The following is a 27,107-nucleotide window of genomic DNA, read 5'->3' on the forward strand; positions in this document are numbered from 1 at the left end:
GCATTGAAATTCTCTTCCTGGGGTTTACAGTGGTTTTAAAGGTTTTATCTTCTTAAATGAAAACCATCTGTTTCTAGCTCTCTCATTGTAGAGTGCTTATAACAAAGGGTGCTTCTAGCAAACTGAGCTTCAAACTTGGTGAAGTCTGATTTACTGCACAATGTTAATATAGGTTGCATATGGGGAGTGGCAGTGCAAAGAAAAAGAGGAGAAACTTTAAATTTTACTGTAAATACTTGTGTATTGTTGGAATTTTTGATCAAGCATTTACTACCTTTGTAAGAATAAGTACAGTTCTAAGTGTTCTGAATAATAACAACTAAACCACCCTTGGTAAGCACTTTTTGTGGTTCCTTCTAGTCTTTCTTGCATTTTCTGTGAGGCATCCATTCCCTTTTGCACATTTAGAAACATAATCTATTTTTAATTTTTTCATCTTACTTTAAATTTTAACTTAATGTCATGCGACAAGCACTTTCTCACCTTAAATATTCTTGGGAAACAAAGGGCTTGGAACAGCTGCCGGAAACTCTATGATGAGGAAGCACCATAATTCACTGAGTCCTCCTATTGTTGGCAAAGAATTGCTTCAAATCTGGAAAGTACAGGAAAGATCGTCCTGTTTGAGTTTCTTATTTTGCAGATGAGAAAACTGCATTCCCTGAACCACTAATTTGTCCAGGCATGGCCAGCTGCTCAGAGGCTTGGCTGGGGGGACCTGGTGCTCGAAGGCCCAGGCCTCTGCTCTTGCTGTCACCACACATGGCCTCCTGAGCTTCTGCAAGGCCCTTTCAGAACCTAACTGTAGGGCACAGCCTACATTCTTTCTACATTACATTTTGTCATTTGGGGCCCATTATTCCTGCCTGTCAAGATCATTTTTTATCTTCTGTCATATAACCATTAACTAATGAGGGACACTGTAGCCAACGTCGGAAACTTTGGCTTTTTCCTCTATCGGGATGTGCTCCCAGAATCATCTCTGTGCCAACAAAGGAGAAATAGTCATAATATTTATCAGATAATCCCAATAGTCACCAGCAATTACAGGAAAGGGTGATAATTAGCATACCTCCTCCATGTTTCTCAGGGATCCTCTGGGTTCTGACCTTCTGTGATCAGCGTTCCAGTGGATGCCTGGCTCTGCCCAAGGGCCAGTGCTCATAAGATGGAAGGGAAGTAATTACTGGGTGGGGAACGAACATCTGAGGAGGGAACTAACATCTGTGGCCAACTCCTTGCCCAGCTCTGGGTACCAGACCAGGGTGTGGATGACAGAAGCAGTGCAGGAGGGGGACCCTGGAGAATGGGGTTGGTGTAGTTTTGGGGAAAAGCAAGTTGATAGGGTAGCTCCCTTGTACTCAAATGGTCTCATCTTGAGGCTGTATTATTCAATTCTATGTGGAGGAACTCAGCATGATAGAGAAGATTGCTCTAGGAGGACTGGGGCTTATTCTGCTTTTTTATTCACATTTTATGAAACACATTTTATCCAAACTTTACAAACAAGTCTTTTGACATCAGTATCTGTCATCACTAGAACCACTTTTTGAGTCATTTAATATAGTTGTTTTCCAAAATGGCATGTTCACTCCCACCTAAGTTATTTGAGATACAGCCCCTTTAAAAATTTGTCTTTGGAAATGTTGTGACTTGGGTTTATTCTGCATTAACATTTTTTGTTTGTATTGTTTTTCAGAAAATGCTTAATTCATATGAAAGTGATTGGCAGGCACCACAGAATGTGATGGTTTCTATTTATGGTTCCTGTTAATCCATTGACCATATGGTAGTTTAAATTTCTGGTACAAATTCCTTTTGCATGATGTTATAGCTCATTCCTGGACTGCCACAATTGTGTAATTTATCAATGTGAAAAATGGACTTTGAAGTGTAATAGTCCAGAGCTAATGTGGAGAGCAGCAAGGAATTTAGTATGCTTAGGGAAGAGCTGTTTCCCTGGAAACTAATTCCTTTGATCGAGGTCCCTGAGTCCCTGGGCGGCAGTGTGGTTTGCGTGTTCAGGTCAATACAACCTGGATTCCAGGCTCAGCTCCGACATGAATCTCCTGGTGTGATGGGCAAGTCCCTTCACCTCTTTGGGACTTAACGTGTACATCTGTGACTTGAAAAAGTCAGATTAGTTCAGTGTTTACTAGACTTTGGAGTGTTAAGGACCAGCAATATTTTTATTTTCTGTTTTTAATTTTCTTTTCCTTTTTCGGCTGAACCTGCACATGTGGAAGTTCCTGGGCTGGGGACGGAATTGGAGCCACAGCTGCAACCCAAGCCACTGCCGTGACAACATTGGATCCTTAACTCGCTGAGCCACAAGGGAATTCCAATATATATTTTTTTAAAGTTTTCATTTTGGAATAATTCTACTTTCATAGAGAAGTTGCAAAGATAATACATAGAGAGAGAGTTCACACATATCTTTCACCCACACAGCTTCCCCCGATGTTAACGTTACCAACCACAGCATGTTTGTCCAAGATAGGAGATTAACAGTAGGTGCAATGTTATGGACTAAGCTACACACTTCATTTGGATTTTCTTAGTTTTTTGTTTTTTTGTTTTTTTCTTCACTAATATCCTTTTTCTGGTCCAGGATCCAATCCAAGTTCCCAGTTTGCATTTTGTTTTCCTGTCTCCTTAGTCTCTTTCAATCTGAGACCATTTCTCAGTCTTTTTTGTTTATTATGCTTGTCCGTTGTTTTCTTTTTTCTTTTTTAAAGGGCCACACATGTGGCATATAGAAGTTCCCAGGCTAGGGGTCAAATCAGAGCTGCAGCTGCTGGCCTACACTACAGCGCATGGCAATGCTGGGTCCTTAACCCACTGATTGAGGCCAGGGATTGAACCCACATCCTCATGGATACTCCTAGGGTTCCTAACCTGCTGAGCCACAGTGGGAACTCCATGTCTCGTCAGTTTTAATGAGTACTGGTCAGCTATTCTGTAGGATATCTCCATCAGTAATGTTCTTAGAAGGCAAAATAAATTTGGAAGACCAGTCTAGAGTGAGGAAAGTTAGACAAGTAAGGTGTATGAGTGAGGTCTCCTTGTTGCAAGTGACAGAAAACCAACCTTGAACTGTCCTGTCAAATAAAGAATTTATTGGCTCATGCCTGTAAGAAGTCCAAGGGCATATGTGGCTTCAGAATGGCATTCATATCCAGTTCTGTCCTGTCTCTTGGCTTGGTTCTCCTCTCCTCTGAACGGTCAGCTCATTCTTAGACATGCACTTACCACATAGTTACAAGATGGCTGCCAGTAACCCGCTTGGCTATATCCATCCAATGTGTGTGTGAGATACCCACTTCTGTTCCACCTTCTCAATTAGTCGCATTGCCTCTGATTCTGCCATCAGCCCATCCTTGAACCAGAGGGAAAAGATAAACTGTTTTACGTTTCTGATGTGAGGATGTGTTGCCCAGAGTCTTGGCCATCATCTTGTGACCATGAGCAGAGCAAGCTGACAGTTGAGAATCCAAGAACCTTAACAATGGACAGGAACCTGGGTTCAGGATGAACCTGGGTTCTACAGTCATTTAGTTGTAGAAATAACCAACCCTGGATGTGAGTTGATTATATGAAATAATGAATCCCCTTGCTTTCGTGTTAGTTGAGTTCCACATTACTTGCAGCCAAAAGCATCCTGAATGATACAGCTATTGCAGGTTCCCTTGTTGGATATAGGATATTACCTTGATACAGGTTTGTTTGTTGGGATTATATGTGAGAGCAAAATGAAAACTGGAGTTCAGTATGTTCTGGTTAATAGCTTTCGTCAGAGTTGTTGGTGAAAAAAATCCAGCTTCATATGTGCAATCTTCAATTTCACACAACATAGAACATCTAAGTCATAGCTCCAAGGTTTCTGGTTGCTTCTTCCCATGAAAGCTAGAAGCAAGCCATGGCAAGGGGCCAGGGAGGGGTCAGGAAACGGTTTGCATGTGTTCCTCGCTCAGAGCATGTCCAGTACTTAGGCTTCTGTTCATCCAATTGATATTACCTGGAGTTGATCAGAAAGGGACAGCTTGCCTGGAGAACACTTTCTCATGTCAAATAATAGAACACCCTGGGGTGAGATGATCTTGTCTGAGACCTTTTAGAAACAGTCAGGCTGACACTCTGTGCTGTAATGGTGTGGAGGCCACCATGCCAACAGCAGTGTAATTATCACTGAGATAATGAAATGCTGAGTGAAAAAGATTTTTCTTTTTTGTCTTTTTAGGGCCATACCCACAGAGTATGGAAGTTCCCAGGCCAGGCATCGAATTGGAGCCACAACTGCTGGCCTACACCACAGCTCACGGCAACTCCAGATCTTTAATCCACCGATCAATGCCAGGGATTGAACCCGAGTCCTCGTGGATATTAATCAGGTTCGTTACTGCTGAGCCACAACGGGAACTCCAATAAAGATTTTTAAAATAAGATTTTAATAAAAAGATAAAAGGCATTTTATTTATTTATTTATTTTTGGCCACTCCCATGGCATGTGGAAGTTCCTGGACTAGGGAGTGAATCTGTGCCACAGCAATGACCCCATGGCAAATTCTTAACCCACTGAGCTGCCAGGGACCTCTAAATGGTTTTTTATAAAGGATAAGAAATTATTTTTTAATTCTATTTCAACCCCCTTTTAAAAATCACTGAGATTAAAGAACAACAAGAGTGTAATTATCACTGAGGAAACAAACACCAGCCTATGGTTTCTCACCAAGGAGTAAACTTTTCAAAGGCCAAAGGAATGATAATTTGGAAATGCATTGGCCTCTCCCATCTTTATGTCCTATACACTCACTTCTCTAGTGATGTATCTAAATAGTTTTCCTTGTCCCTCTAGGTTTTAAAAATTAAAACAGTTTCTACCCCTGCCCTCCCTCCCACACACACTTTCTCACGAGCAGACACATACTTACGTGAATGCTCTCAGACCTCTTGTGGATCCACATATTTTGGGCATGTACATGAAGCCATTTATGGGGGTTTAATCCATGAATCATAAACAGAAGATTCTTATTAAGAACAGGCAGTGGCCTCTTTAAGCTTGCATAGTACTTAGAGCGTCTGAAGGTGGAAAACTCTTAACACTTTATGGGAGGCTCAGAGAGTCACAGCAGACTCTGCACTTTAATACTAAAAACGCAGAAAGAGTATTAAGCCTAAGAGGCAATAATTTGATCTGATAGCAGCACTTTATTCAGGGCCTGGCATAAATTATGTTATTAAAAACATTTGACGAGAAAATGAAAGACACTTTCCACCCATTTTCAATGACTCAATATGGGAAACAGGGGTTTCAGGATAAAAAGTTGTTAAGGCAGAGCTTTAGGGAAAAACCAATGACTTCGGGATAAATAGCAAGTATTTCTGGATTACATACTGAAACAATTTTTACAATTTCTTTCTTTCTTTTTTTCTTTCTTTCTTTCTTTCTTTCTTTCTTTCTTTCTTTCTTTCTTTCTTTCTTTCTTTCTTTCTTTCTTTCTTTTCTTTTCTTTTCTTTTCTTTTCTTTTTAGGGCCTCATGTGTGGCATAAGGAAGTTCCCAGGCCAGGGGTCAAATTGGAGCTCTGCTGGCCTATACCACAGCCACAGCAACAGCCCGGATACTCAACCCACTGAGCAAGGCCAGGGATTGAACCCGCATCCTCATGGATACTAGTTGGGTTCCTTATCACTGAGCCACAACGGGAACTCCCAATTTTTTAAGTTTCTATGTATGCTTCAACATGGCTGTGGAGTCTCAGGCAGATTTGCTATTTTTCTGGGAGTGAAATTTCATCTTTAGTGTAAAACTGGCTCTGTTTCTTCTTTGTTCGTTTTATTGAAGTATAGTTAATTCACAAGGTTGTGAAAATGTCTGCTGTACAACAAAGTGACCCAGTTATACATATATACATATCCATTCTCTCTGAGATTATTTTCCCACATAGATTATCACAGAATATGGGTACAGTTCTCCATGCTACAGAGCAGGTCCCCTTTGGCCAGTCATCCCATATACCGCAGTGCGCATATGCCAATCCCCAGCCCCCAGTCCATCCCTACCCCCCACCTGCACCCTTTGGTAACTATATGTTTTTCAAAGTCTGTGAGTCTGTTTCTGTTCTGCAAATAGATTCATTTGTATCTATCTTTTTTTTTTTTTTTTTTAAGATGCCACATATAGGGGATACCATGTGCTGTTTGTCTTTCACTGTCTGACTAACTTCACTTAGTATGATAGTTTCTGGCTCTGTTTCTTGAGCCCAGCTTTCTGGGGTAGATGCTATTTCAATGCAGCCCACACAGAGCCAGCGGAGCCTGGGCACTCAAGCTGCTGAGAGGCTCACACTTTCCCTCTTGGTCTCAAGTTAGTTTTACTGAAACCCTATCTTAATGTGGGTCAGGGCTTCCTTTTTCCTTAAAAACTTTTTTTTTTTTTTCACTTCAAAAACAACCCCCCCCCCAAAAAAAAAATCACACCCTTCTATTTCCAGAAATTCCTTGCAATTCTTTGCTTCCTGTTGGCTTCTTTAGGGGCATTTTTTTTTTTTGGCTAATGAAGTTTCAAGATGATTTCTTGAAACTGTCATAAAGTTATGTCACTTTGCTGATTTAAAACTGTCTTCTTTACTAAATTCTTAACTGTTGAGTCTCTTCCTCTTTTCAGAACAGAGGCTCTGTCTTAACTACCGATGGTCACACAATGGTGAAACTAGAGAGGATTTTACACCATATTGATCTCAGTTGTGAAGAATGTGAAGTTAAGCACCCCCCTTTCTATAACCATATTCTGCCCTGTAAGAGTTGTATCTGCTTATTTTAACCCTGCCGATCCATATCATTTTACCAATACCCACTTTTTTTTTTAATGTGTTTGCACATTTATTTAATTTATTTTTTTTACTTTTCATTTTATTTTTTTGCTTTTTAGGGCTGGACCCGCAGCATATGGAGGTTCCCAGGCTAGAGGTCTAATCGGAGCTACAGCGCTGGCCTACACCACAGTCTCAGCAATGCCAGATCTCAGCCACATCTTCGAACTATACCACAGCTCACGGCAACACCGGATCCATAACCCATTGAGCGAGGCCAGGGATGGAACCCACAACCTCATGGTTCCTGGTCAGATTCATTTCCGCTATGCCATGGTGGGAACTCCCCATCCACTTCTGGACTCCAAGGGTCAACCATGGGCTTGTTTATGGATTCCTGGGACATGCTGTCCAGAAGAGAACCTTGTACCAGGAGACAGGACATGGGACCAGCCCCAATTCTGCCTTGGTTTCCCTTCTGGAAAGCGTGGAGCCAGAAGGGTGATGTCTTCATGGTTCCTTCAGTCCCAGGCTTGTTCTATCCAGGTATCCTGCTAGGCATTCTATTTCTAAAGGCCTCAGAGAGGAAAACTCTAGAGTCCATGGGTCCTTTTTCTTTTTTCTTTTTTTTTAAATTGAAGTATAGTTGATTTATGTTCAGGCGTACAGCAAAGTGACCCAAATATACACATGTTCATTTTCAGATTCTTTTCCATTGTAGGTAATTACAAGATGTTGAATACAGTTCCTTGAGCTATTATACCGCAGGTCCTTCTTATTTATCTATTTCATAGGTTTTTTTCTTTAATTTTTCTGCCTATCAATTCCAAAATTTTCTCCTTCCCATCACACAGATTTTTTCCCATTCAGTCAAGACCCACTTCTTCAGCCACAAACAGCTGGCATTTGCACACTAAGCCATGTAGAAAAGTTTACCCCTCTTCTTCATAAATGCTGACTACCTTAAGTATTCACTTCTTTCCAAATCAAGATGGCAGGTACGATGGCCTCACGCAGCAAGGGCAGGCCTGGGCTGAGGCAGACAGCCCCTGAGATCTTGGTTCTCTGAATTTCTCCCCCTCCCATGTGGAAAGTGGGGACCTGGCCACACTGGCTGCATGGCAGTTTTGAGGCTGAGTTGAGCCATCCTTAGGCTCTGTGATTTTGCTGCATCTCCTCTCCCTCTGGAGGGCAAGGACAGGGATCTTGCTGTGCAGACACCCCTCAGTAGTGGCTTTCGACCCTGTGGAGTCTTGGTGGAATGCTGCAGGCTATAAATAATGAAAAGAATATGGTGAAAATAGAGTCTGGCTCCTTGTGATTCCACTGGGATGCTGGGTAGGGAGCGTTTACTCGGAGCATTGCAGTGGCTCCCTCCTGTCTTTCCCCCATCCTGGGTTAAAAACAAACACAAAAACTTTCCCGAACTTTCCCATTCCTCCGTGGCCTGGCTGTGAAGGCTGAAATTCCAACCCGTGTTTGTTGTCACCGGCGGGCCCGTTTCCATGGTTACCCAGATTCCGGCGCTGGCCCAGGGCCCACCGCAACCCATCCCTCCAAGTCTCCTTGGCAGAGGAGAAACATTCCTCCTCGCTACGGAACGACAAGCCGAAAGAAGGTGCTCTCCTTCTCCCGCAGCCCCCCACACCCGCTTCCGAGTGATGTGCTGATGTGGGTGTTCTAGGTAGTTCTGTTCCGCATCAGTTTGGGGCGGGGGGCCGTAAGTGCGATGTAACGATTTCCTCCATTTCTCTTTTCCTCATCTAAACTGAGGAATTGCTTTCTTACACTGAACATTCCACCCTTGGCAAACACTCCAGATGGTTCTCATTAAAATTCCAATTCCTTTTTTTTTGCAATTCCTTTTTTTTTCCCTCATTCCCCTCATACTCCTGTCTCCAAAACAAACACCAGGTGGAGGGCTGATGAGAGGTTCCATGGCCATGAAGGAGCTCCAGCTCCTCTTCTTACCAATGGCCACTTCTGCCCTTCATGGGGCTGGTATTAATACATACCCAGGGATGGCATACTTCATGTTAAAAGTGCCCTTGGCCATGGGCTTTCTGCCTTTGTAGGAAGAGAGGCAGAGAGAAGCTAGGTCCCTGCTCCCCGGGATTCCCTGCCTGGACTGTGCCTGCTGAGGGTCTGGGGAGGGGGCCGCCGACCACCCCAGTTAGTGCATGTGGAGGCCTCTGGAGTCTCCTGGAGACACTGGCCATAGGAGTGAGGCACCATCTAAGGAGCCAGAGGGAAAGATCGCCAATGCTTTTTGGCCGTAATTGCAGCTGAGCGGGCCACAGGCATTGCTCCCACATCTGGAAAAATTTGCTTGCATAGGAAAAGTGTGCATGTGTCCCAGGATATGTATTTGATGTGTTTTTATTTCCAACTTTATGAGAAAAAATTTAAAATACAGGGAAGGTGAAAGACTAATAGGAATACCCATATCCCTCCACCAACATTCAACAAGTGTTACATTTTGTCTTATTTACCTTCTCTCTTTCTCTCTTTCTAGCTAGATGCACAGATCATGATAGATGGATCAATCTCTACGTCAAAATTGTGGCGATTGAAAGTTGGAATGTTGCCCCTGTGATGTTTGATAATCTTTTAATTTATGTATTATAATTATGTAATATAGGGGTACATTCTTATTGTAAAATATTCATATATTTGAATAATACAGAGGATTAGAGAGAAGCAAAAGCTCTGCACTGTCCCCCTCAGCCTGCCTCCCCATCCTTGAGGGTAGCTCGGTTTGCGTCCTTCCCGACTTTTGTCTGATTTTTGCAGACATAGGAATGTTTAAATAGAAACATATGCTTTTGTTACATGTATTTTTAAACACAAATGAGGTCATACTATGCATGTTCTTTTGCAGTTTGTCCTTCACTTGAAAACATGTCTGAGCGCTTGGAGCCTCATTCTTAAACTACTGCGGAGAAGTCCAAAGGGTGGTGTATGTATTTTCTTAACGATTCCCCCTTGATGGACGTCTCAGCTATTTATTATTATTTTTCCATTTCTCACAATGATGCAGTTAGTATCCATGGAAGATGTTTCCTTCAGGACATGTAGTAGTATTTCTCTTTGCTTGTTTGTTTTTGGCTGTGCCCATGACATGGGGAAGTTCCTGGACCAGGAACTGAACCCATGCCATAGCAGCTGTCCGAGCTGCTGCAGTGACAACGCTGGATTCTTAACCTGCTGCACCATGAGAGAACTCCAGTAGTATCCTCTTTGACAGATGCCTAGAGATGGAAAGCTGAGTTGGATGCGATGCATATTTGACCTTTAGTTATGTGAATACTGCCAGACTTCCTTTCAAGATGGCTGCTCCAACACATACAGCCACCAAGAGGAAGTCCACTTCCCCTCACCCTCACCAATATTGAATTTGATCAATCCTTTAAAAGTTGACATTCTGATGAATGAGAATGATTTCATTGTTGGTTGAATTTGCATTTCTTTGATTACTTGTATGGTCGATCACGGTTTCAGAGCTCAACTACAGATGACAGAAAGCACTCTGGCTTGTTTATGTAGAAAGATAGGTAGAAAGGGGAACTACTTGAATTAAAAGAGGGGACTGGGTGCTTATGATTTTGTCAGATTAGGTGGAAGAGCAGGTTTTAGGTTGGGCTTTAGGACCGACTCCCAGAACTCCAGCTCAGTGGACTCTGCAAAGGAGTCTCCCCTTCTGCCATGACCAGGAAACTGGGGGTTGGAGAAGCCGTGCCCCAACTGTTGACTCAGCAGTCTGGGACCAGGAAGTCTCAGCCACACCTTGTCTCCAGGACCACACTGCCTCAGCTGTATTGTGAATGCCTTGCACCCTGTCCCCAACACCCATGTGGCTGGAGACTACATCTAGACACTGAGATCTCCACTATGCTGATGAAGGAGAGAAAAAACAAAACCAAATCAAACCTGAAAAATAAAGAACCCCACCCCCCATCTTAATCCTGGGTGCCAGAGAGTCAATAGATCTCTTGAGGATACGTCTGCTCAGGGGAAACCAGGTCACATGTGGCTCAGCTCTAAGGGAGACTGGGAATTGGAGACATTAGCTTTTCAGGCTCCAGCAAGTGGCAAGGGAGGTCATACCACTGGGTTGGGCTGACAAAACATGTGCATATATTTATGTCAGCACTTCCTTTACAACACTGCAATAGCCTGTTCTTGATGCTTCTCTCACCTACTGGCATTTCTCAGTCACCATCGGTATTCTCAACAGTACTTTATGGAGTATATTTAACAGCTCTGGCCAACATACCACTAAATACAGCAGTAATCTTCGATACATCCATTCCCCAGCATCCCAGTCACTGTTAACAACCAAAATTTCCCAAATATTTCTAAACATACCAGCTCTGCTTCTTAGTTGGAAGGAAGCAAGAGAAGGAAGGAAAAACTGGGAGTGAATCAGAAAGGACTGGATAGCATCACTCAGGGACCTGCCCAACTCCCCTTCTAATCTTGAGATGTCCAAGTTCAGCCTGTCTTTCAAAGGCTATCTTTTCTACAGTTTTCCCACTAAATTCCTTCAGCTCTAGATCTATTCCTCTTCTGATTCCTCTCTTCCAACCATCCATCCATCCATCTACCCAGTAAATATTTATTGAGCACTTACAGTACACCAGGTGCACTGACCACTTTCTTCTTAGATTACAACTCTGCCTAAGTCTTATCTGATCTAACATGTTGTAATCTCAAGCAAATCTCTCGTCTGATCTACTTTTACCCCTCCCAGTGTGCTTCGCAGAGCCAGTGCTTCTGCTGAATATGTCAGGAGAATGAGTGTTGCTGAATGCTGACACAAGTTTTAAATACATTCCAAATCTTTGTTCAAAGGCAGCAGGAATGGGGAGAGGGATGGATTGGGATTTTAGGACTGGCATGTGTACACTACTGTATATGGAATGGATGGTCAAAGGGACCTGCTGTATAGCACAGGCCTACTCTACTCGGGATTCGACTCAATACTCTGTGATAACCTACATGCGAAAAGAATCTGAAAAAAAATGGGTATTGGTATATGTGTAACTGAATCACTGTGCTGTACAGCAGAAATTAACACAATATTATAAATCAGCTCTACTTCAATAAAATTGCAAAAAACAGAAACAAAAACCCACAGGTGTTCTCCTTGTGGCTCAGTGGGTTAAGAACATGACACAGAGTCCATGAGGATGCGGGTCGGATGCCTGGCCTTGCTCAGTGAGTTAAGGATCCAGCATTGCCAAAAGCTGCGGTGTGGGTCACAGAGACAGCCCAGATCTGGTGTTGCTGTGGCTGTGGTGTAGGCCGGCAGCTGCAACTCCAATTTGACCCCTAGCTTGGGAATGTCCATATACCACAGTTGTGGCCATAAAAAGAAAAAAAAAAAAAGTATTTTTTAAATTGTGGCTTTATAATTAAAAAAAACAAAAAACAAACAAACAAAAAAACTCACAAAGGAAGTGGGAGTCTTTTTAAAAAAGCAATGCCATTCTGATTTTCACATCTACATTATTACTTTCAAAAATTACCCATAACCCCAACACTATTCTTTTCCTGAAGGAGATAGAGTAAGGCGTGACAATTTCCTTCTTGGCCAGTCTAATCTTGTCCTAAGAGGTAACGACTGCCAATGACTTGCTGTCTTTCCTTCCAGACTTATAAAAACATATTTATGTACCTTCTATACATATATATCTACATGCATATTATGTTTAAATTAGCACATGTTAGCTATGAGAATTGTGAATTCGTGAAGTAAATAAATTATGATGTCTAATTTAATGTATAAAGTTCTTTGTAAATACAAATATATTTACATTTACAGTTTTGAATTCATTGTGCTTATTTTATTCCCCAACTTTATCATGTAGGCTCAGAGATGTTGACAGACAGACTCCTGGTCACACAGCTGGTAAGTGGTAGCACTAGAACTTGAACCCAGATGTTTTGCTTTCTGATTCATTGCTGTTTCTACTATGTAAAATATTATCTGAATGATGATTTATGTAATAAAATTAATTATTCTTTGCTTGACTTTAGACTGTCAGTGTAGAATTTTTTGGAAATGCTTGTTTATATTTGCCAATAGTTATCAAGTGCTTACCATGTGCCAGAAACTGTTCTAAGCACTTTTCTTGCATTGCTTCATTTTATCCTCTTATAAGCCTATCATGTATGAAGTGTTGTCAACTCTATTTACAACACAGAAACTCAGGTTCAGAAAGGTAGATAACTTGTTTGGGGGTGAGCACTTGGTGTGCTATGCAGGCTCCCCTCCCCCTCCCCATGCTGGGTATTTGAACACAAGTCTTTCTGCCTCCAAATCTGTACTTTTAGCCCCTCTCCTATACTTTGCAGCAGGCTATACACATTTTACATATATGTAATTTCACACAAGTAACTATTAGGTAAAATAAAACCAGGTGCAAACACGATGGGGATTCTAATTTAAAGGAATTTGTAAATTGAAAGAAGAAAAATCAATCTACTGTACAGAGTAAGATATTCAGATAAATGCTTGAATATGAGAAAGGGAGAAAAATGGCAAGAAAGAGAAATAGGGGAGTTCCTGTTGTGGCCCAGTGGTTAACAAATCCGACTAGGAACCATGAGGTTGTGGGTTCGATCCCTGGTCTTGCTCAATGGGTTAAGGATCTGGCGTTGCTGTGAGCTGTGGTGTAGGTCGAAGATGCATCTTGGATCTGGCATTGCTGTGGCTCACTTAGGCTGGCGGCTACAGCTCCAATTCGACTCCTAGCCTGGGAACCTCCATATGCCGCGGGAGTGGCCTAAGAAATGGCAAAAAGAAAAAAAGAAAAAAAAAAGAGAGAGAGAGAGAGACAGAGAAATAGGAACATACACAGAGACTGAAGAGACTGATTCTTCCATTGAGCTGAGAGAAAGAGTGAAAGATGTGGGAAACAGGAGATGGGAGGAGAGGGGACCAGAGCCACAGCCCTTCCATTCCTCTCACGAGTCCAGTCTGTCCGGGATTCTCCAGCCCCACTTGGGGCTCATTTTACATGTTCCCTGAAGCTACTTCTGCCTGTAGTCCTGGCCTAAGAACTGGGACTTGAGAGCAGGAGCTGAGAGAGGAGTGGAAGGAGTGTCTCCCAACATCTGCAGAACCCTGAGAATTGAGAGCCTGAACTGGGAGGAGAGTGGCCGGGACAGAAAAGCCAGGAAGATGGCCCTGGAGAGTAGGGTCCCCTTTATCTGGGCTGAGCTGGGTAAGGCTGTGGGTGGGTCTTATTTGATGACAGATGTAAGGCCATCCCCAAGGGCAAGGAGGCAAGGATGCTGCCACAGCACTCTTCCTCAAGAAGTCCTGCACGTTTTGGGTATCACCGATCTGTGCGCATGGTGGAGGGCACGGGGCAGGGGCGTGCCTGAGATTGAGCTGACAGATGGAGAGAACCGCCCTTCCAGAGGGGCTGGCAGAGTGGAGGCAAGACCGTGGCAAGGGCAGAGGAAAACCCCTTTTGCCCTTGGGTGGTGGCAGCACGAAAAGGGGGAGCTGAGTCACTAGGGGAGGCCTGGAATCACTGGGATGGGTTTACACATCAACCTCCCTCACTTCCTTTCCAGTCATTTGGCTGTTTTCAAATTCTCCACCCCGTTGCCAGCTCTTTGCCGCCCCCATCAAATCCGGTTTGTACGGCGTCGTGTGTATGTGTCTTGGTGTGTGTGTCTGTGCACAGTTGGCTCTAGGTAAGTATAACATTAGCTAAAAACATAGAAACTGTGATATTATCTGACTATTTTGGCCAATAAAAACAGCTTTTTCACATGGCTCAGGACGGAAGGGGAAGCTAAATAAAAAGCTTGGTAGAACTCGTCATGGATGAATACATGGACCATAAATCCCAGCTCTGAAGTGTGCTTCTCCTGACTTCAGTCAGAGGCTCTGTTCTGAGCCAGCTGCCTTGCTGTGCCCATGGTGACAGAGCACAAATCCATATGGTAGCTGGCTGAGCACCAGAGGGAATTTAGGCAAGTGTCTGCCTGGGATTGGGTGGTCACCTCTGTCGAGTTCTCTTAGCCATCTGCCAAACCTGTCTTGCTGCACTTGCAGTGTTTTTATACATATCCATCCCTCCAGGGTTGGTTGGGCTAGCTTCCAGGGGGTAAGAATGACAGAGGAGCTCAGGGAACACCTTCAGCTGCTGTGCTGTTTGATTTTGTGAGGAAATAGAATGCCCATCAGGACGCCACAGGAAGCCTGGAGGTCTGCCCCAGCTTTTCTCTCGCTTTTCTTGGACCTGCTTGCTTTTCTGTTCTCCTCAAAGGCTGCTGTGCACCGTGTCTTGAATTCTCACTCCCAAGGTGAGGGCACTTGCTGGGTCCAGTTAGTCACCATCTAGCACGGAACCCCCACAGATGACTGCCAAGGACCAGTAGATGATACCCGGAGCCCAGTATATGGAAAACATGGTCTGCTTGTTTGAAAATGATTCAGAGTTTCAAGACAGCCTTCTGCGTGGCCTGTGTGACTGCACAGGTTGTGTGTCCATGAAGCCAGTGTGGGTAGGCTCAGGTGCAGAGGCCAAGGCCATCATGTGGGGCCAGGAAGGCCACAGATGTGGAGTCCCCGTAAGAGACCACCCAGCTGCCTTTCCCTGACTGCCCCTAACCTCCCCTGCTACTTTCCAGAGGAGCCCATGGAGGGGGTGCACGTAGCAAGGAACTGGGGAAGGAATTTAACTGTGGGTAAAGCAGGGCCAAATCAAGAAAGGAAGATTTGGAGAGTTTCTGTTGTGGTACAATGGGATCAGCAGCATCTCTGGATGCAGGTTCAATCCCTGGCCCCACACAGTGTGTTAAGTATATGACTCAAAGAGGCAAAAAAATAAATAAAATCTAGGAAAGAAAGAAAGGAAGGAAGGAAGGAAGGAAGGAAGGAAAGAAGGAAGGAAGGAAGAAAGAAAAGAGAAGAGAAAAGAGAAGAGGAAAAGATTTGGGAAAGTCTTTGTCTTAGCCTAGAGCCTAATGGATCACTAGCCTAAAGTCTCCAAATAACTTAATGCAAAGAGCTGGGAAATAGCATAGGAAAGAGTCCTCAGGCCTGACTGTAAATTGGGCTCACCAGCAGCCAAAATCCTTTCTGGCTACCTTTTTCTGCAACCAAAGTTTTGAACTGCCCTCACCTACCCTGTGCCCTCTTGGCTCCTCACAAAACAGGAGTGCGGACCCCACTAGGTGAGCTGCCGGCCCAAGCATGGCTGGCCAGAATTCCAGAGATTTCACACAAACATATCCTCAGAGCTTTGGGAACCCATATAGGCAGAATCACTCCCAAGCAAAACACCACATTTATTCAGGACCTTCAGGTAGGGTTTACCTAAAGTTCTGCCAGGGATGCGGATTTTCTTATAGGAATTGGGCGCCCCCTGCTGGGCACTAGGTAACATTGACATCCAGTTGTCAAAGCACCAAAATCTGAAAACATGCTTTAGGGGATTTGACCTTGAATAAGAACCGGAGACAGCGATGTGACTCATTGTGGTAAAATCATAAGTTATATGAGATACATATGAGCTTGGAAATAGGTTGAATTTTTAAATGTTTCATGATTCCTAGGATCCTGACAAAAATTGTTTTCAGTTCTTTATCTCGATCATAAAATAATGTAAACATTTGGAAGTTCTAAGTGATCCCATAGGATTTTTTTCCTAATTCAGAACAGAATGGTTGCAGAAGGGTTTTCAGGGGGAGATTACATGATCCAGGGAGAGGACCAGGATTTTAAGATCAGACAGCCTAGGTTGGAATCCATTTACTACTTGAGTCACTTTAACTTGGAACAAGTTATTTAATTTTAAGCTGCTGTCTCCTGATCAATGAGGTCAGTAATACCTTAGAAAGTGGACTGGAGGGCTAGAGATCATGTGTCTAAAAAACACAAAGAAGCACTCAGTTGACTGTGTTGTTATTGTATTATGAAGAAATGGATTTAAGTTGGGCTTTAAAGGATAGGCAACTCCTGGACCAGATTCTGTGTTTTTAGAGGACAGAAGTTACACCTGGAGTCCTGGGTCTGGGTTAGAGAATTTGCTTTTTGGTCACAGGACAGAGCTCACACTGGATGCCTGCGTGTGCCTCCTTTGAACCACACAACCACCATCTGGGGCACTGTTGTCATGACACACACCTCTCACCAGGCACACCTGGACAATGACCTCTGAGATAACCTAAGTCCCTTGACAACCATCCCCATTCTACTGGTTCAGGCCATCATCATCCCTCCCTTGAGCCAAGGCAAAGCTCTTCTGTCGTTCCACTTAGAAGGTTTTAACCTGTTCAAGCATAGAGTGATTTATATTAAAAAAAAAAAAATCTGGTGGAGCCGCTCCCCCACTCCCTCCTGCCTCCCCACCCACTTTGCTTGGTGCCCGCCCCACTTCCAGACTGCATGCAGTTTGCTCTTGGCCATCACCCCTCATCCCTCAATTCTTCCCCTGGCTACTCCAACACATCTATTCACTAGCAAAATCAAGATGAGTACAAGAAATATCACATTTGGAGTTCCCGTCGTGGCGCAGTGGTTAGCGAATCTGACTAGGAACCATGAGGTTGCGGGTTCGATCCCTGCCCTTGCTCAGCGGGTTAACGATCCGGAGTTGCCGTGAGCTGTGGTGTAGGTCACAGACACGGCTCGGATCCTGTGTTGCTGTGGCTCTGGCGTAGGCTGGCAGCTACAGCTCCGATTCGACCCCTAGCCTGGGAACCTCCATATGCCGCAGGAGCGGCCCAAGAAATGGCAAAAAAGACCAAAAAAAAAAAAAAGAAATATCACATTTTATTTTCTTCAGAGCAAATTAAATCTTTTTGGCTGCACTCTGCTGTGCTGCAGCAGAATTAAATCTGTGGTCACTGGGGTGTTCTTTTCTCTTCCAGGGTATCACAGGCATTTAGGATGCTTACAGATAAGCTCATAAAAGGGTGAGGGGCTCTACTCTCCAGTCCATTCCTGTCCCTGCTGCCACCCTCACCACAAACTCTGATGGGCCCTTGAGGAAGGTGGTCCCAGTGCTTGGGGGGTCTCTGCCCAGGCTGGAAGATCCAGGATAACTCAGTTTTCTTCAGGGAACCCCCAAACCGGGAGCCTCTGAAGTTCACCATCTCCCTGGGTACCACTGGAAACTGGAGCACAGACTTCAACTACTCCTAAGAAGCTCCTCCTCTCTTTCCCTCGCCTGCTCTTCAAACAGGGAGTAGGGTTGGTTCTGAGCATGTCTGCTCTCTGCTGTGAATAGGAAATCACTAAGGACCTGGCCACTTCTTTGGAAAATGGGATCAATTCAGAAGCAAATATTTGAAATTATGTGGTATCAAAAGCTACTTATCACATGGTCTCGCTGTGACTGTCTAATCTAAATGAGTTCCCCAGTCATACTCTATACTCTGCAGTGGTCACTGTTGGGGTCCAGGTCCTCTTTGCCGGTTCTGTCTGCACACCCATTCCCTGGTTGTGTTGGCTGCCACGAGCTCACAGCCACACTGTTGCCTGGAGAGCCCTGGCAACACCTGGTTTCACCCTCCCTGGGGGAGGCCAGGAGGGCAGAGCCAATGAATGACCACCTCAGGCTGAGCACAGACGCCAGAGGTCTTGCTCCAAGATGGGAAAACTCTTGGTGACACCAAGCTCTGTCGCACCCATGGGATCAGGCAGAGGCCAGACTTCAGCTGAAGCCCCATCTTTGCTCAATGCCTTCCCCTGTCCTACCCTGCTTCCCTCACATGCCCCTCCTGAGATCACAATTGCAATGAACTCATTGCACAACAGACTGCCTCAGATTTTGCTTCCAGGAACCTAAGTAACATCTTTCATTTTTCCTTCCTAGTGTGTGTCACAATATGAAATCCTAGATTTGTGTACCTGCTAGTTTAAAGCTTGTTTCCCTCACTGCCATCCTTATTTTGTTCACTGCTGTATCCCCAGCACCCAGAGCTGCAGGACACTGCCTCTCAGCCTCCCTCTGCAGAAACCCTCCTCCTCGGATGTTTTGGTTGAAAAGCCACACTACAGTGGCAGCCGAGCATCTCTTGTGCCCATCAACATCCTCAAGCCAGTCCTAGATGGATAGGTTCCAAAGCTGTAGTTGATAATCTGGCCCAGAACTGGTCACCTAATTCCTCCTACAACAAGCTATGATTCTGCCACCATCACAGGTCACAGATTTGGTGTGGGAGCAGTTCTCAGATGAGGTTCACGAGCCAAGCAGACAAAACAGCAACCATCCACTGTACAGATATCATAGGCTGATTCAGTTGAAATCCAGACGACTTTCATATTTCATTGGTCTACCAACACTCCTGGGAAGGGCTGGGCCCACAAGCAAGGCTGGATTCATAAGAACATCTGATAATTTCTAGACGTCAGTGTCTTAGTTACTATATACCAGAAGTAAAGTTGTAGGAAAACCCTCATTTAATTACAATGAAGAACTGTGGGAGCCTAGGTACTTTAGCTCTCTGAAAAGCTGTTTTCTGAGTTCCCGTCGTGGCTCAGTGGTTAATGAATCCAACTAGGATTCAATCCCTGCCCTTGCTCAGTGGGTTAAGGATCTGGCGCTGCCATGAGCTGTGGTGTAGGTCTTAGACGTGACTTGGATCTGGCGTTTCTGTGGCTGTGGTGTAGGCTGGCAGCAACAGCTCTGATTAGACCCCTAGCCTGGGAACCTTCATATGCCGAGGATGTGGCCCTAAAAAAGACAAAAAAATAAAAAAAATAAAACAAAATACAAGTTCTTATACAAATGTGTAATTAAATATTGACTCTATGGTACCTCAGTTACATCTGAAAGGGCTTTGAGAAAATAGAAAATCTTGTTACTGAATAAAACTAGTGGTCCATATCTTGCCTCTCCAATAGCACCATAGGAAGTTATAGGGAAACCAGAAGTTAACTGTTGCATAGCTTTCAATCCATACATTTACCCAAAGTTTGAAAATACTCTGGGGAATCTTAGGAATCCCAGTAATCAGTAAATGGGCTGTCTATATATCCACTGTATCTAGACTCCACTCAGACCCTCCTCAGAATGGGGGTTTATGAAAAGTTAATGGCCTCATCTTTCCTCATCTTACCCTCTCATATATTCAATCACCTGTGTCATAGGAAACATGTAAATTTGGGAAAGGTTAATGACAGTAAAGCAAAACCAGAGTTAAAGGCAAATGTTTAATGAATCATGTTCAAACACAAGCTAGTCAATGAAGAACTTTAGGTTCAAAGAGTCAGACATGCTGCATTCCTGAGAAATCTCAATCAGCTTCTCATTCTGGGGAGTATTTTCACATTGCATTTTGCTGCCACAAAATAAGCCAATGTACATTTTTGAGTGTTGATCTACGACTAAAAGATATGAATTCGGACACTGACAGAAAACATTTTGTTATGTATTAAAAAAAAAAAATCCGTCCATGAACAAGGAGCCAGGCGTCAGTTTCCTATGGGGGGTACATTCTCATGGAGATACTGTAAGGCCAAGTCAGTCCACTTCATTTCTTGTTCTTTAACAGATTCTGTGGTGCCGCCATTGTCCTGTTCAGGTTCAGGAAGCTCATTCTGAAAAGGTAAAACAGACGTTCAGAATGATGGTGCACTATGCATTAACAAGACTCAAGAGCACTTAGAATTAAAACCTGTTAGTTCCTAGAAAGAGGTAGCATAGCTGGTAGAAGCATAAGCTAAGGAAAAGAGCTGGAATAAAAGATGTGAGGAAGTATCACAAAGTATCACTCAAATGCACCCTCTTCTGCCATCTCCAGTAGGGAAGATGGCATTAGGGCCCTTGCACTTGTGTGGCAGAAGGCTAATGATACAGGCTTCTGGGAGCCACCAGGATCCAAGCCTCCACCATTTGCTGGGTTTCTTGTGCAAGGTATTCAGACCCTCAGGACCTCTGATTCTTCTCTGGCAATGAGAGAAAAGGGCAGCCTCCTCACAGGACTGCAGGTAATTTAGTTGGGTGCTCAGCACTGCATGAGGTATCCAGTGCAAGGCTAGGAACACCGAACAGAACCAGCACTAACTCTTTTTTTGGGAGGCTACTTTATAGAATGCCACATTTGCTGTCATATTCCTTAGGCACAAGAAAGGCATTCAAAACTATCCTGAACCCAGCATGCCTACTGTAAGAGAGGTAAGTGGGGAGCACTAGAAATGTAACATAGTAGCTGAGACTGCCCCCTAGTGGTGGAGCAGGGCAACTTAACCTATCTTACCTGCAGTTTTCTTCAAACCCTAAGCCACAGAGCAGACTTATTGTAGAACCTAGAGTAGTTTGTATATATACTTTATTTCCAGCTTTATTTATTATTATAAATAATAATAATTATTGCTTTTTAGGGCCGCACCCACGGCATATGGGAGTTCCCTGGCTAGGGATTGAATTGGAGCTGTAGCTGGTGGCCTATGCCATAGCCACAGCATTGTGGGATCCGAGCCATGTCTGTCACCTACACCACAGCTCACAGCAACGCCAGATCCTTAACCCACTGAATGAGGCCAGGGATTGAACCCACATCCTCATGGATACTAGTCAGGTTCATTACTGCTGAGCCATGACGGGAACTCCAAGATTTATTTTAGATGCAACACTTGTAAGTTTAAAGTGATCAACATAAGATACGCGTATATATGTGAAATGATTACTGCAGTAAGGTTAGTTAGCACATCCATCGCCTCACATAGTTAACCATTTTTTTTGTGTTTGGTGAGAACTTTTTTGAGTTTCCTTGTATTTTAAATTTAATTTATTACTACCAGAACTCTGCTTCATACTAGAAATCACCGATAGCAAGACATTGCTTTTCAATTATCTAAACTGACTTGTTTTTCTCTTTCAAAATGATGTTCAATATATAAAAAGTAATTTATTTACAATACGTACAAATATATTTGAAACACATACATCCTGCTCTACAAATGTAATATGCAGATTCAAACATACTTGTACAACTTGAAAGGAACTATCATTTACTGTAAAGCAATAATACCCTCAAAGAAAAAGTCTGGTTTCAATAATTACTCATAGCTGACAAAGCATAACAAGCCCTTGGTTAATGAATTATTTCATTCAGAAATTATTTAATTTCACCTTGTTCAAAAATAACATGTCTTTCATTTGGATGGCTGCCTCCTGCAAGGAATGCCAACATATAAAATTGCCTATGTGCTTGGAAAACAAAGTATCATCAAGTATCGTGAACACAATCATCTATTATGGGCTACTACAAAAATGGCCATAATTCTTGGCAGCTACTCCTCCTATGAAAAGGTAGAGTGTATCTCCCCAACCTTGGAGTAGGACCGGCCATGTGACCTCTTGGTGTAGGCACCACAAAGCCTTGCAGCTTCCTCATGCTGCTCTTAGAACCTAAGATGACTATGTGAAGGCTGGACCAGTCTCCTGGGTAACGGCTTCATCAACTCATCATCCCAGCTGATAGCTTGCTAACTGCCAGACATGTCAAAGTGTCCTGAGTGACACAGCCTCCAGCCAACCTGCCAGCCGACTACAAAACACCACCAAGTACAGCAGGGATCAACCAAGCTGGCAAAGATCAGGAGACTCTCTCAGCTGAGTGTCACAATCATGACATAAACAACAGTTGTTTTAAGGCACTATGTTTTGGGGTTATTTGTTAGGCAGCAGCAAAAGCTAACTAACACAAACATTGCCTTAGAACTGCAGGCCCCGGGAAAAGACATGGATTAGCAATACGGCCAGGCTACAACCTGGAAGTCGCCATTGAAATTTCCCTCTCCCTCAACCCTTTCTACATAAATGGTCCTGAAATTCTGCTGTTAGCATGTCCAGAATTCAGCAACTCCCTCCACTTTCCTGCTTTTGTTTAGGCCCTTTCTTCCTTGTCTAGAGGTTATAATAGCATCCGAACTGGTCTCTGCCCTGTCACTGAACCCTTTCTCCACAAAAGACATTCTTTAACAATGCTGCTAAGCTGATTTTCTAATCTATGTGAGTGAGAAGGCAGATTTCCACTTTGAAGACCACTCACTCCTGCATATCCTTAAGATGAGGGCTAAGCATGGCATCCAATGCTCCTCTCAGAATTGGGTCCAACACCAACTTTTCTTATCACATTTGATGACGAGTATACCCTCCATCCACACGGAGGTTTCACCATCTCCCAAGGCCTTTCAAAACTCTAAGCCTTTGCACATTTGTCCCCTTTACTGAAGGGCCCTTGTTTACCCACTGAACCTCTGGTCCTTCCTCGTGACCAGCTTAAATGTGACTTTTTGTTTCACTGAAGCCCTTCCTGATGTCTACTGTCTGGCTGTAGCTGTTTATCACCCCCCACTAAGAGCACTTACTATTAAAATTACTTACTATGTTGCACCTCGAGGCCCTGAGGGGTAGAAACTGTACTTATGTTTACCCAGTCTTATGGCACACAGTAGGCTTCAAAGAGTTGCTTGTGGAATGAAGATACCAAAAAAGTCCACAGAACAGGATCTGGAGTTTCAGAGACTTAGATGTCAAGTCCAACCTATCAGTTACCAGCCTTTGGGCAAATTCCTCTCTTTGATCCTATATCCTTCCTGTACAGTGAGGGTAACACCACCACCCCGAAGTTTGTTTTAAGCATCAGGGATAATATACGTCAGACTTCGATCTTGGTCCATGGCACAAAACAGGTATTTGATAAGTGGAGCTATAGTTCTTGTATGTGCTTTTGACTATTTTTCTAAACTTGAACTAAGTTATGTGTTATGTGTATTATTCATTGAACATATTACCCCCCCCCCCTTTTGCCATGCCTTAAGCATGCATAAGTTCCTGGACTAGGGACTGAACTCATGCCATAGTAATGACCAGAGCCACAGCAATGATGGATCCTTCACCTGCTAGGCCACCCGGGAACTCTGTTATCACTTATTCTTAAATGAAATGTCAATGGCAGCGGCAGTCCGCCTGCAAGCTGTCTTCTATTACCAGCTCTTCCTAGGAAAGTTGGTAGGCTCTAAAGGAAAACTCCCTGTTCTCCTTGTTAGGCCTCAGTAACATAAATACAAATTTTAATAAGCCCTCATTCAAAAAAAAAAAAGTTTAGATCACTTATAACATGAGATTTAACAAACTCCTTGCACAATTTTCCAAAGATCAGGAAACAAGAGAGCTCGATGGTCTAAATGCAAAAAAAAAAAAAAAAAGCCAGGTGTCTTCTGAGTATTTTCCAGGGAACCTAGGATAGGTGTGTGTTTCAAAAATGTGAGTGTCTAAAAATGTCAACTGATAAACCCACCTGTGGTGTGGCAGACAGAACATGGCTCAGAAGACCTGGGCTCTAGTTCTGGCATGACCCCTAACTGAGCTGGTCACATCAGTTCTCTGAAACACATTTCTCTTCATATAAAAAAAAAACAAGATAAATGTTCTTCAGAGGATTCTAGAGTTAGAGGACTCTACAGCAGTGATTTCTTTGCTTTACTAGTTTATGTGCCCATTGATATCCTACTTCTACTATATCAGACCTTTAACCCATCACCTCAGAATAAGCTGGGGCCTACCAGTGGTATTGCAACATCTTCATAAGGCAGCTTGTCCTCTCGCCAAGCATCATCAATCAAATCCAAGATCCTTCCATCTCTCTGTACCTCACTGTCCATTTTCCTGCAGCTTTGCTCTTGCCAGATCTGAAAGCCAAAGAGGTTATTTCTTAAGCATGAAGACTGAGGAGATGATGTAATCTAGCACTAGGGGTTCTCCAAGCTTTTTAGCCTGAATGTGTCTTTTGGCATGATATCACTTTGGGAAAGACTCATCTCATCTAGGTCAGGTTATTTACAAGATCACAGTCCCTTCCAGCTGATTTTCCCAGTCACACACAGATCCCACCTTTCTGTAAGGTTTTCTCAGATCACTCCAGCTTCAGCCCACATCCTGCCCTTGATCTACTTTTTTGTCCTTATGATCTACTAACCAAGTCAGGTCGACTTTGTGACCAACTGCTCAGGTATTACTGCTTCCAATTGCTGTGTGTAGTAAAATTTTTTGTCAGTGACTCAGCACATCTTTCCTCAATTTGGCCTCAATCTTTTTTCACCTGTCCCTCTTCCGAACACCTCTAACTCTGTTATCCTTTCCAGCCTTTGCACTCAAAGTTCTTTACTCCATCACTAACACACCCATTTTTCCTTCCAAACTCAAAGCTGGCCTCAGCTCATCAGAACCAACATGCCATTTCCAGAGTTAGGCGCTAAGGTGCCTTCTCTCTTCAGGGGCTGGAAAAAAGGAAAGCACAAGACGGGCAAAGAGGGGCAATGACCAGGAAATGACTACGTCTCAAACACTTGCCTCACTCAACAGAATGAAGCATTACCACTTTCCTGAACAAAGGTTTCTTACACATACGACTGTCCCAATGCCTGGAATGCTCTGTCTTCTTCCTTTTTTCCCCAGCTAACCCCAATCTGTCCAAAAAATTTAGCTCCCAGGTCGTCTTCTGCAGGAGTCGTTCTCTAAGAGCCAGAAGAGCGCGGTCCCCGCCCCTCCGCGGGTCCCATAGTTCTCTGAGCGCAGAGAATGGTCCCCATCAGGATCTTGGTATATTGCCTGTTACACGGTCTTTCCAGACACGAGACACCTGCGTTCCCCGGGGGAGGGCAGTTTTATTCATCTCTGCTTTAGAGCTCTGTGAAACATGCAGTTACATGAGCAAAACTGGGACGCCTTTTCCCTCGCTAGAAGTGACCCTCTCGGGCCACCACCGTCCATACAGGCCTGGGAGGCCGCCCCACAGCCACGGCTTCCGGCCCGAGGCGGGATATACCAAATGCGGAAGCGGGGGGGGGGGGTCCGGACAGCCGAGCAAGTTCCCCTCCTCCCCGCCCAACGTGTGGTAAGAGAAGTGGTTAGGAGGGAGAGGATGATGTGAAAGCAACGACCTAAGCCAAGAGAAACGGCAGGAGTCCGAACGCGCTCCCGTATCTCCAAACCCTACATTACGTGCGCGCAAACCCTTTTACCAGCCCCAAACCCAGCGTGTCACACACCCCCGCCGACCGCGCCCTCAGCATCACGTGACCCGGACGTCCTTCACTCTCCGATCCCCGGATGTGGGTGAGCCCATTTGCCGGAGCGGAGGGGGAGTTAGGGAGGACATTGCTTTAATTAAAAGTGAAGGAGCAGTGGGCAAAACGAACGTGCTGACTGCTGTGGCTGGACGTCAGGTTGGCGGTGCCGCGCGTGCGCACCCCCAGCCGTAGGTAACGGCGGGAAGGCTCGGGGAGCGCTCGCGGCAGCCCTTAACCGCATTGCGAACGTCGGACGGGCGAGGGGCGGCCGTCTCTGGGCCTGGAGGTAGCCCTGGCTGCCGTGGGGCCGCGGGCCGAGCGGCCGAATGGCCTTGGGCCGGCTTCCTCAGCCGCCCGCTGGCCTCCAGGCCCGCCCCCGCCGGCCCGGCTCCGCCCCGGCGCCCCGCCCTCCGGCCTTTTCGCTGACGCCCGGCTGACCCGCAAAGCCGGATATGGCCTCCCTCGGCGCGCGGTCCCGGCCAGCCAGGTGGTCAGCTCTTACCTAGAGACCGGGCCGGCGGGAGGGCGGCGGGGTGGGCGAGCTGCTCGTCTTCCCGGAGCGGAGTTAGCCGCGGGCCACTCTTCCACTTCAGGGGAGGGATCCTCGGCAAGGCCCTCCCGCCTGGGCTGCCTCATCTGGTTAGCTTCTTAGCATTGTTGCGACTTAGGTCATTGATGGCAGGTGATAGCGGTTCATTCACGGGTGGGAAGTTTAGCAAGTTTTAAAAAGTGAGTTGGTTAAAAACGTATTGGAGGTACAGAAATGTGGCAGAAAACATGAAGGATTCAATTGGGAAACCCTGGACTTAGGGATCCATACAAATCAAGGATGGGAAATAAATGATAAATTGAGGAAATAAAAGGTATAGGTCCTTAGAACACTTTAATCATGAAGATACTTTAAGGCGGTAAATCTAGGCTTATAATGAGGTTTTTCTTATGCTTCTTGAAACAGTAAAGATGAGTCCGCTGTCAGCGACTACTCTTCCTTTGCAATTACAGTACATTTCTTTGCACAAAGTAGTTTTCCTTGAGCCTTACAGACAGTTCCTTAAACCAGTCTTTAAGAATTTTTCTTCCTTTAATAAAGCAGTATTGTAGGGTTAGTGCCCTGTGGTAATAGTTTCCCACATGCGTGCATTTAATTTTCTAGACATGAAGAGGAAATCATAAGGATTATTAACTACATGCTACCTTCGAATATTTATATTTATACTGATCACAGCTGTAGCTTAATTATATAAT

The 27,107-nt window shown here is 44.5% G+C and overlaps 2 protein-coding genes across 14 annotated transcripts in view; one reads left to right on the forward strand and one right to left on the reverse strand.

Annotated features, from left to right (window-relative positions):
* Positions 1–19,978: 19,978 nt before the first annotated feature.
* On the reverse strand, positions 19,979–26,405 carry ANAPC13 (anaphase promoting complex subunit 13). 7 transcript variants are annotated; one of them, XM_047782939.1, is made up of 3 exons: positions 26,365–26,405; positions 24,357–24,482; positions 19,979–20,384 (listed from the first exon to the last, which is right to left on the reverse strand). In XM_047782939.1, exons 2-3 carry the CDS (start codon positions 24,453–24,455, stop codon positions 20,259–20,261), a joined length of 225 nt encoding a protein of 74 aa, XP_047638895.1. In that variant the 5' UTR covers positions 24,456–24,482; positions 26,365–26,405; the 3' UTR covers positions 19,979–20,258. The 7 variants fall into 7 exon arrangements, with proteins under 7 accessions (XP_047638895.1, XP_047638876.1, XP_047638899.1 ...); XM_047782920.1 differs by lacking the exon at positions 26,365–26,405 and adding an exon at positions 25,842–25,925; XM_047782943.1 differs by lacking the exon at positions 26,365–26,405 and adding an exon at positions 25,402–25,489.
* Positions 25,764–27,107, forward strand: part of CEP63 (centrosomal protein 63) — a 99,756-nt gene continuing 98,412 nt past the window's right edge. For 2 of the 7 annotated variants that reach the window (XM_047782897.1, XM_047782892.1), the window contains exon 1: positions 26,085–26,349. In XM_047782897.1, the coding sequence (XP_047638853.1) occupies positions 26,315–26,349 (35 nt within the window). In that variant the 5' untranslated portion in view covers positions 26,085–26,314. The other 5 variants (XM_047782909.1, XM_047782887.1, XM_047782876.1 and 2 more) reach the window with 5 other exon arrangements.

Source organism: Phacochoerus africanus, chromosome 1 (genome assembly GCF_016906955.1).
Source record: "Phacochoerus africanus isolate WHEZ1 chromosome 1, ROS_Pafr_v1, whole genome shotgun sequence".
Classification (NCBI taxonomy): domain Eukaryota; kingdom Metazoa; phylum Chordata; class Mammalia; order Artiodactyla; family Suidae; genus Phacochoerus; species Phacochoerus africanus.

Coding starts and splice junctions, on each gene's coding strand:
- ANAPC13 (XM_047782920.1), bottom strand. CDS start 25,865: ATGCTGAGGGCGCGGTCGGCGGGG. Junction 24,483..25,841: donor TGAGGGCGCGGTCGGCGGGG/GTGTGTGACACG, acceptor TTTGGCTTTCAG/ATCTGGCAAGAGCAAAGCTG. Junction 20,385..24,356: donor AAGATGTTGCAATACCACTG/GTAGGCCCCAGC, acceptor TTACCTTTTCAG/AATGAGCTTCCTGAACCTGA.